The sequence below is a fragment of the Chlamydotis macqueenii genome, chromosome 3 (assembly GCF_036417535.1).
Source record: "Chlamydotis macqueenii isolate bChlMac1 chromosome 3, bChlMac1.mat, whole genome shotgun sequence".
Taxonomy (NCBI): Eukaryota; Metazoa; Chordata; class Aves; order Otidiformes; family Otididae; genus Chlamydotis; species Chlamydotis macqueenii.
This window is the reverse complement of record NC_141558.1, coordinates 53,114,228-53,132,210: the sequence shown is the minus strand read 5'-3', so window position 1 is coordinate 53,132,210 and position 17,983 is coordinate 53,114,228. Positions and strand designations below refer to the sequence as shown.

At 40.2% G+C, this 17,983-nt stretch overlaps 1 protein-coding gene across 2 annotated transcripts in view; it reads right to left on the bottom strand.

The window, feature by feature from the left end:
• NT5DC1 (5'-nucleotidase domain containing 1) overlaps positions 1-17,427 on the bottom strand; it is a 143,217-nt gene extending 125,790 nt beyond the window's left edge. For both annotated transcript variants that reach the window (XM_086745499.1, XM_086745498.1), the window contains exons 1-6: positions 17,305-17,427; positions 15,084-15,175; positions 13,489-13,560; positions 11,839-11,945; positions 10,375-10,454; positions 5,493-5,574 (exon numbers count right to left, since the gene is read on the bottom strand). In XM_086745499.1, coding sequence (XP_086601625.1) covers positions 5,493-5,574; positions 10,375-10,454; positions 11,839-11,945; positions 13,489-13,560; positions 15,084-15,175; positions 17,305-17,397 — 526 coding nt within the window. In that variant the 5' untranslated portion in view covers positions 17,398-17,427. The remainder of the gene's footprint in view (positions 1-5,492; positions 5,575-10,374; positions 10,455-11,838; positions 11,946-13,488; positions 13,561-15,083; positions 15,176-17,304) is intronic.
• Positions 17,428-17,983: the final 556 nt, after the last annotated feature.

The window sequence follows — 17,983 nt, the reverse complement described above, 5'->3', positions numbered from 1 at the left end:
GAAGCCTAGAAATCCACTCACCTTTCTTTGATGTACATTTTGTAATATGCAACAAATTAGTTCAGTATTTTTAAGCTCCTAACATTCTGTAAAACTACAATATTCAGTGTACAGTAAAACGCCTATCACCAAATCCAGAAGACCCTATCTTCACAAGCATGCAGACACTCACAAAATCACGACAGCTTTACCACCCCACAATTGGAGACAGTTCACGCCTTTAAAACTCACCATTCTTGCAACTGTATTTTATTTTAATGGTAAATGTATCAGATGATGACAGTAATCAGTCAGTAAACATAATCATATTTACCATACCTATATATATTCAAGTCTCTCAAACATTAGTCATTACATTAACCTGTTACAGTACTGCAAAAAGCTAATGGTATAAAGTAAGCTAGCTTAGTAAAATTAGTGCTTACAAATTATCAAATCATAATAGTTTGACCACACATTTCTTGCAATTACAGTTACCATTCATGTGCTTTAAAAGTACCATATACATCAAAACCTGATCAACACATAAACTATTATTTTTAGCTTAATTTTTAAAAAAGTTTTGTGATATCACAACTTCTTCATGAAAGCAGAAACTGAGACTTGTTATATAGTGTACACTTGAAATCAGCAATTTCCCAAGTACTTGATAATACACTGGGATTCATAAAAAAAGTGAGGACACCTTCAAGTTGATTAATCGTTAGCAAAACTAGATAACGTTTTGGAAACTACCAAGAATTGGTAGTACTTTGCAGAACTGTTTTTTTCTCCTCTTATTAAGTGCTGCTGGGTAAGGAAGCCTGTGGCTTAGGCTGTACTTTGATAAAATCGTAAGTGCTTAAGCAGAGAGTGTAATGTGAGATCTGCTTATTTTACCAGACAAGTAGACCTATGCAAGCAAATTGGTACTACTATTACAAACATTGCATTCAAATGTTTGTATGGATGTAATACAGTGGGTAGTAACCCAATTAATAAGTAGCAATCCTGTGATAATTTTACTCTCAAGCCAAAATAAAACTCAATACGCTGAGTCTGAATTGCCTGTCCCTGCTTTTCTACCTTCCTGGTTTAGGCCAAATATTAATTACAGATCTCCTAAGAATTATCTCTCTTTTGCACTAAAAACGTTTTCCTATGCAGTCACTTGCATTACCTCAACAGCACTTTCCAGTATTTAAACACAGTACGTGCTGCTGCCAATACATTCAACCAATCTGGCACTTTTGTTTCAGAAACAAATAGGAGGACTGGGTACTGAAGCTGGAAAATACTGCTCAGTAGTTGTAAAGTTTCTGGTTAATTGCTTTACATCTGAAATGTGTGCCAAAGCACACGTTTAAATTGTTGGAGATGCCTGGTGCTCAGCAGTACATTACTGTCCTGTGATTCCAACAACTAGTCTCTGCACAAGAAACTGGGCCTAGACAGTATTCTTGAAAGAACGGTTCACCAATTCTTATTGCCCATCCACTTTAAATCAAGTTTTGTCCTTTAACATTTTTGTTCCTCAAATGAACACAGAAGACTTGAAATAAGACTACAGCTTAGTACCTCTGGCCCATCTTTTTGAAAGTTTTTCATAATTGTTCAGACATTAAATCATTAAGAAAGCATCTCTTAACACTGAAAAGCTAAAGATCACACACTGAATTGTGGCACAAGCACAACTTCTAGCTTGATTTTAGCTTTGGATTATCAATTTAGAGGGAATCTTGAGGTTTAGAATTTCTAATGCTTTGCAGAATTTTTGGATTATTCTTTCCTTTTGGTCAGAAAAGCATCTCTGCTCCTCTCAAGTATCTCTCAAGTTTGTCATACTTGAAGTTGTTAAAGTTGTATATAAAGGACATAATCACATCACAGACATCTAGATCCACTATCTTCTGCCAAGACAACAGGGTAATAACATAAACTTGCAATCAAAAACCTCTGTGTCTGTGTGTGTGTACGCACACTTACCGGGAGAGAATGGAGTAGTTTAGAATGATGCAAAGATTTCCTCCCCAAGGTAACACTTCCTATACATCACCATGCCACTTCAGAATACTGATCAATCACATAGAAGACAAAATGCAAGTTACCAAAAAACAGGTTTTAAGTCTAGCACTTTCTCTGATAATTTTCCTTTCTGTAAAAGATTGTCAGTGACAAATTTCTCAGATGCGTCCTTGAAACCTGAGAGCAGATCCTATCAAGCCTTTTTAAGGGCAATTTATGAAGTCTCTGCTGCCATATTAACCATGATCTTTTTACTTCCACAATGAAATATAATCTTATGAACTGACTGAAAATATTACAAATATCTCATTTTAACTACATAACCACATATACTATGGTTTTCAGAAGTGTCAAGGAAATTATAGAAAGAAAGCAGGCCTTAAGAGAAGACATTTTACAAAATTCTGCTTTAAGAAGATATATCAGTCAACTTCCTCTGACAAAAACTATTGATTTTTCTGTCCCAAAATCACCAAATCTGAAAATTTTCATGTGGAAATAATTATAAAGTACTTCAAGCCCTCATTACTCCTCTAAAGAACAAACTTGGTTTCCAGAACGTATTGCGGACCTTTGCCCACATATTTATACAGTGTAAAACGCATTGCCACATGCCATTTCTTTTAAAATTGCTGTTTACTGATTTATACAGAATATAAACCAAGTGAAACACATACAGACTAATGTTAATCACCTTAAGGCTGCAAAATATTCAAGTAATAAGTTAAAGATTTACAAAAAGGATTATTCAGGTCATTTAATGCTCAACTTAGGTATCAATTGCAGAGGGCATTCTTGCAGGTACTATTAGGTAAGAAATGACCATTTGCAAAATACGAATACCTATGTTCATTGCTCTCTGACATTGTGCTTTTCTCATAGTATTGTTTAATAGATTCCCACAATTTTTGGGGGCTTATTCTTCAGAAAGGAAGATCTGAAGAACACAAGAGTATTCGGGAATCCTCTTTCTCTCTGCAAGCCTCAGTTCTTCAGTTCTTTACAAGTAGAAGAGTAGGTTAATACCCTTCATTAAGGTGAGCCAGGACAATCACAGCTACTTGAAATAGCCATCCAAAGAAAATATCATGGGGCAATTATCTAAGGCAATTACCATAGCTAAGACAATGAAAAACAAAATCCACTAGACACCTGATTATGATCAAAGAAAGCATGTGAAAAAGAGAAGGGACATAGAGAAACAAGGGCATACTGACAGCAAACCAAAGTGACTTATAAACACTTATGGATTTCAAAAAATAAAACAGTCAGTCGTTCTGCTCCATCACTGACAATGGCACTACTAAGACAGCATTTCAACTTGGGAACTTTGCGTTTCCTCAACCGACCACTTAGTAAGTTTGCTTTAAAAATTTATTGAGCACTGCTTTTCTCTGAAGGGTTAAACCCCCTACAAGACATCCAGGGCACAGAGTTTAGTCAAGAGGCTGTGGTTTTCAGGCCAGGCTCTGGGCTAAGAAAGACGACGGGGCTTCCTGGTATGTAGATGTTGGGCTGGAGCCAGGTTTAAGAGTTTCCTCAGGAAGTTATGTTAAGCATGCAGCTGAGGAGAAAAAAAACCTCTTTGGCACAAACTTGTGATAGAAGATTAGTACTGTTAGTCTCATTTCACAGAGGGACCAGAAGCAAAAAGAGATATTCCATGGGAATATCACAGGTAAGTGATACAGGAATATCATCTGGTTCTTCTGACTCCCTGTTCAGTGCTTTATCCATTGGACCACATTATTAAAAGGAAAATAAGACCACTATCAAGCCTTTCAAAGTGATACATGACAGAGCATAGTACTTTAATCTATTAAAATATTTAAGCAGCGTATAGAGTCTGCATTGTTTTACTTCTGATTTTACAGAGCTTTATCCAAAATAACTCGTGCCTATCATTTACTGTGTTTTCTTATACTTTTCACACTGTTGTGCATGTGCCTTATGACTTTTCTAACTAGAGAGTCAGGTGTATTAATTAAATACCAATTCTCACAGCAGTTAGAGAGAATTAACTCACATCACACATCTGCTGGTATGCAGATTCCATGCTTACATACGCTAATAGGTACCAGATAGGTAGGTAGATTCAGAAACGTACACATGTACACACAAGCAGACACTCATAGAAATAGAACAAAGCTATTATATCTGATTTCAAAGATCAGACTTTTAACTTCCATATGATCCAAATTAATTTCCAGAGAACACTTTTAAAAATTACTCTTTGTGCCAAACACTGCATGGTCTACACCTTTTGAAACAAACAGTTTTCATGATTTGAAAAAGAATTAACAAAAACCCTAAATAAGAATAGTTACAGTTGGTAAGGATTGTTTTAATATCAGCAGAAAACAAAGGATTAATTTAATGTATGAAATTCTTAACTACCAGTCACACTCTAAGCTCCAACGGAAACGCAGTAGCAACAAGAAACAGAAACATGTTAGGAATATCTTCTTGTCTTTTACAACATGCATCCTGACATCAACTTCTACTTCTGTTTGGAATCTCTCGGAGACAATTTTGTTTGAAAGGAATACAGAAAGGCTCTAGTGAACAAAAGGTAAGTTTTAAAAAGGTCCAAACTACACCTGTGCCCAATGAATGTTGCATTGACAGAGGTAATTCTATCAGAAAATACTATCAGCAAAATTATACTGAACTCTGAACTGATCTGCGTATCATCTTTTTACCAAAACAACCCAAACCAAGCCACAGTTTAAAATAATTTCAATTAATTGTGCACACATGCAAGATGATTAACCTTTGTTCTCAACTTATTATTTTATACGCCTAATGGAAACTTGGAAGTTAAGTCTGTGAAGGAGGAAAAGCATTTCTAGCAGAAGGCTATCCAAGATGTTTCCCAACTCTAATTTATATTAGAGTATTATAAGATTGGCTTTGGGTGGAGGAAGGCTACTATTATTTAATTAAAAAAAAAAAGTCTCTGCAATTTCTAGTAAATTTATAAAAAAACAACAGAATTTTTTAAAGGTATAGAAAACCAGGAAAACAATCCCATTACCACTATGTCAACACTATATGAAGAATTCTAATAAAAAACAGACCAATAAAGAAAATTGTCAAATATTAGTTACCACTATTTTTTTTTTCCCAATGCATTTCTCATTTTGTTTAGGAGTACAACACCACAAGGAATAGAATCAAAATACAGTTCAAGGATGTCCACATTACCCTATCAATCATGGGAAGAAACCATTTTTCCTCTATATTCAGTGAAGTAGCACATCACAAGTGTTGTTAAAAATGGCAAAACAGTTACAGCTTAACTAAACAGAAATTGTAATGATAAAGATGTTCTATTTCAGGAGAAGCACGTCTACTATATAACTATTTGTAAGCTTGAAAAGTAAAAGCTGTGTTGAGTAATCTAGTCTACTTGCAAATGTATTTGTTCTGGCAAGCACATGTAATATTTTCAGCTAGTATAACAAGTTTTCAGTGAACTCACTTACCTTTAAAAGCCGTTATTTTATAATTGTGCTGGACAGCAGCGACCATGTCCTTCCAGAAGTCATATTTTTTCTGACGATTATGCTGTAAGTGTCAAAAGGAACCTAGTCATTACATCAAGTATCAACTGTTTTAAGATTTCATATTGAAACAGCGACAGGAATGCCATTAATAAACAAAAGTATTTTGAAAATGGAGTAAAACAGTCTTAGACAGTAGGATTCAGGAGACTGGGACTTGTTATCCAGCTTGACTGTGAACTTTGAGCAACCACAGACAAGTCATCTCTCTACTTCAGAAGGATATGGTGGGGTGGGGGGGAAGAAGGGGAAAGGAGAAAGGATTCATATTTGTGAGGAACTCTAAAACATTGCAGCAAAAGGGGGCATTAGACAGAACAGCAACTTACTGAATGAGCCATCCCACTTAGATTTGGGAAAAAGTAGTGCCTAGAACTGCAAATACCATACTTAATTAGCAGGTTGACATTATCTATGCCTGGTACTTGTATCATCTTTCACCCTCAGAACTGGCAAAACCTTCACTAGAATTTAGAGGTAATGTCCTTCTGCCAACAACTCCACCCCAAACATCATATGAAATACTCATCCAGAAGCCAGGCTGAGCAGCACTGCATTACATTGTACTCTGAAGAGTGCCAAACCTCAGCTCTGGCAGAAGGACAGGGGAAGGTGATCTGCACTTAAGAACAGTCTCTCCCTGTTCCTAGAAAGTCGCCCAGGCACGGAAGAGCTCCACTCGACCTCAACTCCCCTTTCAGCATCTCACCAAGGAAGAGGAAAAGCTTCTTAACCAGCTGAGCCTCACAGCACTCTCAAACTCCACAAATTTTAGGAGTGCTGAACTAAACACACATGCAGTTATGTAGCCAGCCAACATTACAGAGCAGGGGATTAGCTACGGAGCCTGTGAGAGGTGCCCAGTTACAAGGTACCGGGCAGCAGCGAGGCAGGTGGAATAGTCTCTTTGAGTTTGTACACTGTGGAAAGTATAATGTAGTGTTGTTCCAGGCATTCCACGCCTGCACTAGGATAAATTTCAATGCAACTGTTAAAAGATTTCATGGCATTGCCCTCCGTGTCCTGACCACTGCACTGACACCTGCATAATGACCCATTTTGTAAGCATAAAGCATTTTCTAGAGAGGGAAACGTTCAGAAACTGAAAACTCCCTTAACATCACCAACCAAAAACATGTTGTTTATATGTACTGAAGTAATCTTCCAGACCTAATCTGCCAACGCTTCCAGAAGAACAGTCTGCCCTTAATTTCACAACCAGCAAGTGACCCGAACAAGATTTTTTGTGCACAGCTGACAAGCACTACGGCAGTCTGCTTACCATCCACTGGCTCCACAGGTTAAGAGCAGGAAAGATACAGTGCTGTGGCTTTTTACTTTTTTTTTTTTTTTTTTTTTAATCCATTCCTATAGCAAACTGCTGCAGAAATACATAAAAGGTCTGACAGAGAGAAAAGCTTTCATAAATACCAGACTTCAGTTAGCTGCTAACAAAGGTCATTATTCAAAGCCATGGTCAGGAGATTCTGGGGGGCACCCATCTGTCTAGCAGCGACAGCACTAACCTACGCTAGCAGTAACCTTGGGACAGACGGATTCAACTGCCTGCTCCCTCCCCTCATACTCTGCATGGCTTACTTGCTCCTGAGTTTGGGGTTCCGGTTTTTTTTTGTTTCTTTAGAAAAAAAATAAAAATCAGTGCAATGAGCTAACAGTTCCTCAGAAAGCTGTTTTGAGGATAGATGAATACTAGTTTAAAAGTGGGGACACTTCCTTCAAAACGTTTTACCTCAGAGAAGACTAAAATAACTGTCAAACTAATTCCTTGCAAATCTACAGCTATTGCATATGAGATGTAAAAGAAAACAAAACAATTCCCAGAAAGCAGAGAGAAAACTCTGTGCACGCCCACGCAGTCCACCAAGATTCTGGCAGCCAATTATCAAATGAGATTCCATTAGCTGAAGTATCAGACAAAGAAGTATTCTGCGTAGAGCTTCAACACAAAGATCCAAAACACTAAGAAGCTCCTCTCCTTTGTCTGAAAATGCATAAGAGTTCTGGCTCTGGACACAGCAAAACTAGAGTCATTCTTAACAGTGTAGAGCAGCCCGTCATGTCTAAGCCCATTTTGAATCCAAACCTAGCAGGTCTCCCATTTGTTTCCAGTAGGAAGTGTTCTTGATCCTAGAATGTTTTCTGAAAATTTTAAGAAAACAGCCCTTACTAAACAGGTTCCCAGAATGGGAAACAGAAGCCTCTTTTCAGAAACGTGGAAGAAGACAATGTAATGGTTTCTAACCCTCAGGATGCAGCATCTTGCAGGCCTGAGTGCTGGAAAGTCCTACCACCTCCTGTTTTACATCTTTCTCATCTGGTTGATGGTAAGATCCCAGGGAATTACTGTGGCTCTCCTGTTGAAACTGGACCAGCATCCAGTGAAATATTCAAGAGTTGCTAGCATGACCCACTTCTGGTAGCTCTCTGCAGAAACAACATGGGTTTGATTCTCGCTGGCTGAAGACAGCACTGATTCAGCGCCAGTGTTCCAGCTTGCAAACTAGTAACGGAATGTGCAAGCTTATTACATGCTTTAACACTCTTTCTCTCTCAGTAAGTAGGTGACTTGTGCCGAGTTTAAATTAAACACAAAATGAAGTAATACAATACAGATATCACATCTGAGAGAGGTTTCTAAGTGGCAAACAGTAGAGGAAGGAGATTAATCAGGCACAAAATTAAGAGTCTTACGGTGCACCTGTCCCCAGTGCTTCCTGATAAGCTAGCTTTAGCTAACTCTTCATTCAGCACTTGGACTTAGGCAGCAATCTACTCAGTATGCTATTTTGGAGTGGAGGCTAAAGTATCAAGTCAGCTGATACCAAAAGGATCCCAGATACCCATCTCACAGCTCTGAATTTCACTCTGCAGACAAAGTTTAGTATTCACAATTTTCAGTGCTGCAGCACTTTGGTACTGTCCTGGTTTTATTTAGTGGAGGGGGGCCTATGCTGGTAGCTTCTGTAAGAAGCTTCTAGAAGTAGTTTCCCCTTTTGTCCAGTGGACTCGGCTGGGCCTAGGCGGACCCACCGCTGGCCAGGGCCAAGCCAACTGGTAGCAGAATGTGCCCTGATAATGCCTCTGGGATAACATATTTAAGAATGGGAAAACAGAAAAAAAAGAAGATGTGAAGAAGCTGAGCAGGGGCAGAGAGGGGGAGGCGCGAGCCTTGTGGGCCTTGCAGGCCTCACCCTCTGGCCTCCCGCCATGCAGCCGACTGGGCCCAACTTGGCCCAGCCTGGCTGCAAGAAGTGGAGTGGAGAGGAGATGTGAAGAGATCCTGAGAGGTGTCTGCCTGCCAGTTGTGAAGAATTTCTTGTGAGAGGAACGGCTGCAGACGCCAAGGTCAGGGAAGGAGGGGGAGGAGTAATGCGGCTCCTGGCTGAGATTCCCCTGCAGCCTGTGGTGCAGCCCATGGTGAGGCAGGTTGTCCCCCTGCAGCCCATGGAGGCCCACGGAGGGGCAGAGATCCACCTGCAGCCCGTGGAGGACCCCACACCAGGGGAGGTGGATGCCTGAAGTAGGCTGTGGCCCATGGAGGGCCTGCTGCGGCAGCCATTCTGGAGGGCCTGCACCCCATGGAAAAACAACCCATGCCAGAGCAGTTTCACAAAGGACTGCAGCCCATGGGAGGGACCCCACACTGGAACAGGGGAGGAATGTGAGGAGTTCTTCCCCCCGAGAAGGAAGAAGCAACTTAAAGTGGCAAGTGAGGAACTGACCATAACCCCCATTCCCTCTTCCCACCTGTGCCGCTTGGGGGTGGAAAGGTGGTAGAGATAATGTTAAGTCCTGGAAGAGGGAGGGGAGAGGAAGTTACTTTGTTCTCTCATTATCCTGCTGTGGTTTTAGTAATAAACCAATAATTTTCTCCAAGTTGAGTCTGTTTTGCCTGGAATGGTAATTTTACGGATCTCTCCCTGTCCTTGAGCCTTTTTTCTTATATTGTCTCTCCCTATTCTCTCAGAGGGTGGGGGCAGTGAGAGAGAGACTGCGTAGTCTGGTCCTGATCAGGGCTAAACTACGACAGGTACCTTTAGCCAGAAAACTAAATCAGTACTCTTTTGACACCAGTATACTTACTGTAGGAGAACCACCCTCTCCTACCCCCAGCTGCACACAAGTTAAAGATTCAAGGCTTCTTTAAAACAACCAAATCAATTTGCATCAAACTTCAACGGTAGGATTTAGGACTTTCTGTCTATCTAAAAAGCACTGAAAAAGGTTCAAGCAATTGTATATGCCACCTTTAGAATTTAACTCTTTATTTAGCAGAGAAAAAAAAAAAGGATACTATTTTCGAGATTTATTTACATCTCTGTACACAGATCAATATATTTAAGACAAAAACAAGTGTAAAAAATGATGAAATTAAGCTTTCAACTCATTAACACCTTGAAAATTAGCAAACCTTGTTCATAAGTCTTACGTTAGATTTAATTCAAGTATCATCAAGTATAATTAAAGGAGATTTTAAGAACTATATGCTGCACATCACAGAGTAAACTTGAGAAAACAGTGTGTTTCTATTCCTATCCTAGTTATTTGTGCCCTCTTGTGGAAGTACATTTATTTTGAACATGCCGTGTAGCTCACAATTAGCTTTGGAGACAACTTTAATGCAGTAAGTCTGACATGAAAAATTCTAAAAAAAAAAATTAAATCTAAAGCCCTTGATATTGCTTAATACACTATTTGTATGCATTTAATAATGCATGGAAAAAGTGTTGCAGGGGAAGAGAAAAATAATGCAATACTTAGTTTCAAACAATCCAGTTCTTACCTGATCTAAGCTGTCCACAACCCTTGCACACAAGAGAGCTCCTGGCAGGTCAAAATAATTATCATACAAATAGTATTTAGCTGGAAAAAATAATAAAAAAAAATTTCTACTATTTAAAATATTTATAGTATGCTTTAATCACAAACAAAAAAAAACCCGATTTAAATATTAGTATAAGCTCCTATTTGGCTTTTACTGATAATAAGCATTATTTGCTTCCCAATCCTTGTTATCCTTTTTCCCACTCCGATTCTCGTAACTAGCAACTGAAAGTTGTTTACCTATATCACGGCAGTGAGATTTTAAAAATACATTTTAAGGTTCTAAAAGTTAAGGTGGAAGAGATGGAGAAGAACCATGATATTTAAGAGTCAAGACAGTATTACTCAACTGTTCTAAAATACCTGTTTCCCTGGCAGTGGAAACAAAAAGAAAGGGTTTAAGAACTTTTTTCAGAAACATTTGGACAGGTCTTACACATAGTCCTGTCCTTTGCACACAACATGCTGCAGAGAGCACCTTAGTCCCAGGGGAAGCATACCCACATTATTACATGAGCCCCGCAAAACAGAGCAAAAATCAGAAGTGTCCAAATGTTCCCCTAGGTCAAGGTCATGTTCAGCAACTCTTTCTTACGAATGAAATGATTTAACCAGTTGGGCTTTTTTTGTATTCATGATCTTGTCTGTGCTGTTCTTTAATATACCTAAGAGACAAGTCAGCAGAACAAGGATTAACATTCGCAAGAGAGACCAAAAGTACTTTTCAATGAATAAGAAAGGCACGTCTGCTATATGACCAAAGGAAACCTTTCTGTTCCACCCTGTTGCAAATGATTACCTGCAATTTAGAATAAGCATCACATATAAGTTTACATCAGAAAGATCTCTCCATTGCATAGGACAATGCAACTTAACCAAGCACTTTATGTGTACTACTTACAGTTGCCAAGATCAAAGTAAAACAGAGAGGAAGCACAGAGCAAGAACACAAACCTAGCCACAGTGCCTTCAAAGTGATGCTCATCTTAAAACCAAGAAACTTCAATTGCAGAAGTTTTGTTTACAGATCTGCTCTGTTCTTTGCACCTGCACCTAGGGCTCCAGTAACAGCACTGATGGTAATGAGTCAACAATGAAGAAAAATTTAAGATCTGCCAAATATGTCCTAAATGAGATAGGCTGGTAATCTCAGTCCACTTCATCAAGGAACAATGTGCCCATCTCTATAACCAAAACATGCCTGTAATGTCAGTTCATTCATTTCTCCCTAGTGACCTAAATTTAAGTTGAACTCTAGTATTAGAAGTTGAAAATACAAAAAATCAACTCTCCCAAAACTTTTACCTATTACAGTAATTCTCAGATGAGGTATTTTAAAATCTGTGTGGTAAGAACTAACAATATGAGGCACTGAAGGGGCGAAAGCAATTTCAAAGAAGATGACATGCTAAAGTACAGCTACCTGAGCGGGAAACCATTCCACTGACTGTATTAAAATGCTTCCACTCCTTCCTTCCATATGTCTCCAGGATCTCTTCGGATGTCATACTTTTTGTGCCATGGCTTGCCCTATTTGATGCATTAAGTTGTTTACAAAAAAAAAAAAAAGAAAGAAAAAAAAAAAAAGAAAGAGGTTGAAAACAGCCAAACTACTCTTTGTGCGAAGTAATGCACTGCAACTGAATACTGAGGTGCATGCAAGTTGATCAGAATTAACTCTCTTTACAACTTAGAAGCTTCCCGGGACCTAAGCTTTTATCATATACATTACAGTCCTCGATAAAAGCCCTACTACGCAGAGGTTTGGTTGGCTGGGGGCACGGCTGCTGTGCCTCACTTGCTAACACAATCATTCTATATTGCTCGAATGTTCTCAATTGTGTGAGGACACTCTCTATACTTGAACTATCAATATACACTGCACAATAAAACACAGTGCAGAAAGCCTATACATCATTCTGAAGCCTGGGAACTTTCACAGAGTGCAGGGCAGAACTACGGAAAAGTGCTAGCTTGACCCCTGCAAGCAGCTGTGTAATACAGAAGTACACATAAGCCTTTTTAGGAATTAAAAATCAACTAGTTTGACCATCAAATTAGACTCCAAAAGAATGCACAGCTTCCAGTTTTGAAGCAAAGGCAGGCAATGCTAGGAGAAGCAATCCTGAACCACTCTTCCCTTTACTGTGGTATATCCTCCAGTCTTGAATTCTGCATTTAGGACTTCGAAATTCACGGTACGAAATTAATTTTGGGATATACAGCAGAGATTCACAGGTATTTCTTCCTTTCTTTCAATGAGATCTGATTTTCCTTAACATCTTAAAGCTCCTTCTCCCACATGCTATCAGAAAAAAAAGTAGAGTCCATCTTGAGTACTAAATTACATAGATTTTCTTTTTGGAAAAAAATAATGAGGATATGGGACTGGGATTGACATACTTTAGATGTATTTACTTTTCAGATTTGTGATTCAAAATAGAACTCTTCTATGTTTAAAAAGAGAAAAAGAAAGAGGTAAAGAGGAACTAAAAATGTACTGAAATGATGACTGAAGGCAAAGCATAGCTTTTAGAGGAAAACCCCAAGAATCTTGAAAGCGAAAGTGTCAGTTTTTGCATTTAATTTACTTCAGGTTATTTAAATTATATGTTGTAAGCCTGTAGAATTTTGAATCTGTATAGTACAAAAATAACAGTGCTCTCCTCATTAGCATTAGTCATTAGCACTGACCCTGAATCAGGTTAGTCACAACGCAAAGAAAAACTTTACACTGGATCTTAATAGAACTGGATAAGAGTACATTGGTAGCCACTGAGAAAATGAACTTACTTTTAAGATCACTATGCCCTCAGAGCCCAAGATGTTTATTAAAAATAACATATTCTTTACTAGCAACTATCATGGAAATATAATGAAAAAAATTGCACATGTAACATTAAGAGAAACTGAACACCACGTTACCAAAGAGTAATTAAACTTTTACATTTAATAAATGAATGTATGCTGAAATTAGTACTTTAAATATTTAATAAGACTAAGAGATGGCTTTCAGAAAAAGGATACAATTTTTGTGTTTGTTTAATATATATAAACTTATTGTCTATATTACCTTAAAACTGTCCCATCTTCTGCAAGTTTCAGGAAGTTTCCTTCTTCAATGTCCAACACCAAGCCTTTACAACTAAGAATAAATTTTAAGGAAGAAACAAATAATTAATGCTTTCAGAGGAATGCCTTGTTATATATCAGAACAGCGAAATGCAGTTACAGAAGCATACAATTATGCCACACAAAAGCAGCAAAATCACAACCCTTCAAACACTTCCATGTTTGAACAATGCTCTATATACGCAAATACATATTACTACAATGAAAACTGGATTTCACTTACATAGCAAATTCCTACTAAATAAATCCAATTCCATTGTTCAGTAAGTTCAGTGACTATTCATATATATAAGGTTGGAGGATTAAGGTCCAAACATATACAACTAAGAAATGTGATATTTAAAACCAATTCTGAGAAAGAAATACATTTTTTCTTGGCAGCAACTCCCCTACTTATTATCACTAGACTGATAACACCAATTATTAAGGGAGAGAGGGGCAGAACATCATTCTAAATTAGGCAACTGAATATCCAAGGAGTGTATGAAGCAGAAGCATTGCCATGCTAGCCAGTCCTAACAAGGAGAAGAGTTGACAGCACAGGACAGACATACAACAAGAGTTCCTAACTCTCCTAGTAAATCTGTACCTTAAGATAATTGAATCTACTTTCGCTTAGGTTGTTTGAAAAATTAATTCAGAGTTCAGTAGCTAGAATAATAGTGAATAAACAAGACTGAAAAAGTAATGCTACCTTGATCTTCTGCAATAAGGTATCCAAAGGAAAGAAGATATGCCACAAACACAGCAAGCAGACCCCAGCCCTCACAAATGACACCTGGGTAACGCTGACACGTGGCTACCAGCACTGCGGGCTTGCAGGTCTCCGTTACTGAACCCCCAGCTTCAATAAGGGACCACAACCAAGGTACCTAGATCTTAACAAAGGATTTCATCCTTCAGAGGCCTCAAAATATGAGCCATCCGTGTAGCTCCTAAAAAATTAGTACTAAACTAGCTTTCAGGCCTACATAATAACCTATGAAGTTAGAAGATCCAGAGATTCACGTTCAAGCTCCTGTTCCGAGACCACTACGCTCAGAGCAGCAACTTGCATTTTAGCCTTTTGCATCACAGCTGTGTGACTGACGTGCCACCCAAGGGCTACCTCCTAGCACATCACCTTTCCTCAGTTCCTCAGAAGGCTGTTGGGATTATTATGCCTCATACAAACATACATCTGTGGAAAGCAAAATGACTAAATTCTGATGTTACTGGTTTTATCAGTTGAATTGAAGGCAGAAGACAAAGGAGATATATAAAACAAGTCAGATTAAAAACCTTGTGTCTAGACAGCAAGAAGCACAGAGCAAGCTTGGATACTCAGTTCTCTCTTCAAAATATGACATTAGAAGTATTATCTCATGATAAATACTTATTCAAACAAGTATTTAAACTGTAATTTTGGATTTATCTATTGGGCTTGACAATCACAACAACAACTGCCTAAGAAGAGCAGCTGTTTTCCAAGCTTTGTCAAAGTTACAGTATAAAGGACGTTATAAAGAAAGTTTATGGTATTTTCAACGTACTCACCAGAAGTCTAAGCTGTCTGGAGCTAGAGTCAGCAAGTCTTTGTCATAACCCTTCTCTGCTACCATATATTGGGCAAAACTATCATATATTAGCTACAAAGAAAAAAAAAATGCATTAATTATATTATGTGAGACCAAAGATACTGCTTCCCTGGAAAGCGGTGAGATGTGAGTTTTAGTGCCTCCTAAGCAAAATGAAACCAGGGAGCCAGGAGCCCTGCCCCAGTGCCTCCACTACTGGGAAATAGTACCTAAGGTTATTTCTGTCATGGCTGGAAAACAGCTCAAGATGCTCACACAATAGTTCTGGTGCAATGTCTCCAGCATAACCAAGCTTACAGCATTCTACCTTATTGCCCCTCTGCCTCAAGACTGTTGGGAAACCAAGACATAAGTACTTAAGACTAGTCACTACTTACCCCTCCCCAATCTTTTTTTTTTTTTTTGCTTTCTTTTTAAATTTTAGATGTCACAGTTACCAAGACTCAACAAGCAGCTTCCAAACCAATACACAACTACCCTTAGGAGACATTTTAAAATTAACCAAAGGAACATATTTTGAAGGAAACAGGCAACTGCTAAGTAAACTGTTACTACTTATAAGCTCAGAAAGAACTTTGTTAAAGCCTAGTACAACAGTCAGTGATTTCTGAATGTAATGTGCCGGCGAAGTTGTACAAGATCCTCTATGTAGATGCTGCCTGGTCCTTAATGACCATACAAGCATAGTAATTGCTCCCTTTTTCTCATGATTCTTTCATTAAAGTTGTTCCTTGGCCTTTTTTTCTTAATTACAAAAGCTGCTCTTGGAATAAATATGACTAACGTCCTAGAAAGACTAATATGAAGGCCAATACTGAAAGAGTAATACCTAACTGCATCTTCAGCTCTGTCTATCAGGATTTTTAAGTACTTTTTATTTTCTATAGATAACGAGGCATGCAATGGGCATGTGTCAGTTCGTCTCTGCATGCTGTGAAAAGATGAAGAGTAAGCTCAGGTTAGTAAATATTGGTTTTATTTTTTGTCTTTTGTTCTGTGAAAAGATGAAGAGAGAACTAATGTTAGCAAATGCTGGCTTTAATTTTTTTTTCTTTTGTTCATTGGTTAGGTTTTTTTTTTAAACTCTTCTAGTTATCAATTGTCTAATGTCTGCCCCCATCAGACAAAATTCTTGCCAGAAAGAATGTGCCTATGCAAGATACGATGTGTGTGGCATAACAGAAAGAGCATGGAAGGTAAGCCTAGACTTGTACAGTTCCCAGCAGGAACTTAAGAGCACATACATTTTGTAACTTGCTGTTACTGATCCCTCTTTTGTAAGAAGGGTGCCTCTCTACAGAAAGTCACTCACAGCTAAAGGCAGCAAGGTAATTTTCCAACACATGACGCACTGAACCAAATCTATTTCTAGATAGGACACCTCATAAACATTTGTTTCTATAGCAAAATCTGAAGTATCTTGCAACTAGCGGAGGAGTCTCATGCAGTGGAAAACGTACTGTAGGTGATGGAGGCGGCAAGTAAAAGGGGAGAGGGGGACACCACAAACATCCATGACACAAGATAGCTCCGTGGCAGCGTCCTGACATCCACAAAGAAGAACGAGTCAATGAAAGGCTATCAGGGAGATTAAAATGTGCCAGTGGGGTGGACGGGAAGCACCAAGGGCAGGAAGGCACAGCACATGACAGCAGTAAGGGACGCGGGCTGTCAGAGATGCTGAGTGCCCTTAAGCTCCGCGTTTTATTTTAAGCACCAGAAAGCTCGCCAAGGCCGCCTGCCGAAACTGCTGCGGGCTCCTCACTCCGCCTGCAGCACCTCCAGATCTGGCGGGGGAAAAGGGGGAGGCCTCTAGCCCTCTCCCAGCGCCGCTGCATTTCGAAAGCTCTCCTCCAGCGGCCCCGCTCCCAAGGAGGAAGCCATGGCTGTCCCCTCGCCTCGGGCAGAGGCCTGCTGAGGAACCTGCCCCCCGAGACACGCGCTGCTCTGTCCCTGCTCCTTCTCGGTTTACCCCGGGGTACCCGAGCCGGCGGGCTCGGGGCTCGCTGTCCCCCGAAGCGGGGATCCCGACCCCTGCACCCCCTCGGCTACGCTCCCCGGCACTTTCCCTTTCACTCGGGCAGGCGGCGAGCGGAGCGGAGCGGAGCGGGGCGGGGCGGGACGAGGCGAGGCGGGGGGGCCCGCGGCTCGCAGGCCGCGCCGCGCCGGCCCGCACTCACCCGTGAGCTCTGCGGGAGGTGATACCGGCAGAGCGTGTGGTCCAGGTCGAAGCCCACCACCTCGCAGTCGGCCAGGGAGAAATCCCGCTGCATCGCCAAACCGCCGCCGCCGCCGCGGGGAGGCGGAGGAGGAGGAGGAGGAAGGGGCGGGGGCGGAGCTTCCTGCCGCGCGGGGCTGAGCTCCGCCCCCGCCCTGGCCCCGCCCTCACCTGAGGGCCCCCCTGGAGAGAACGTTGTTATGCGGGCGGGCAGAGCCTGCCGCTGCCTCGATAGCGAGGTCCCCGGAGAGCGTAAGCAGCACTGTACGCACACAGCTGCTAAAAACCCGAAACCCCAGAGGGGTTTTTAATTTCATCACAGCATTGGTAAGCGAAAAAAAGAGTAACTCTGCAAACAGAACGGTCGGCCGCCGGGTAACGTAACCCAATGGGTATTTCGATAGGTACCTGCCCAACGAGTATCACCCTAGTGCAGTTAGAAAGAAAGTGCAGCTGAGAGGAAGTGCTGGTTTGGGAGAAAAGTAAACAGGTGAGAGTTGTGTTGACTAAACTCTGTTCTCTGTGGCCAAACTTGAGAAGTGCGTCTAGTTAAGGCCAGAGTCGGGATGCTTAAGTAGCCGGGCTGGAAGGCTTTGTTGGCGGGACCTCCTCATTCCACTCTGTGATCCTTTTCTCTCTGT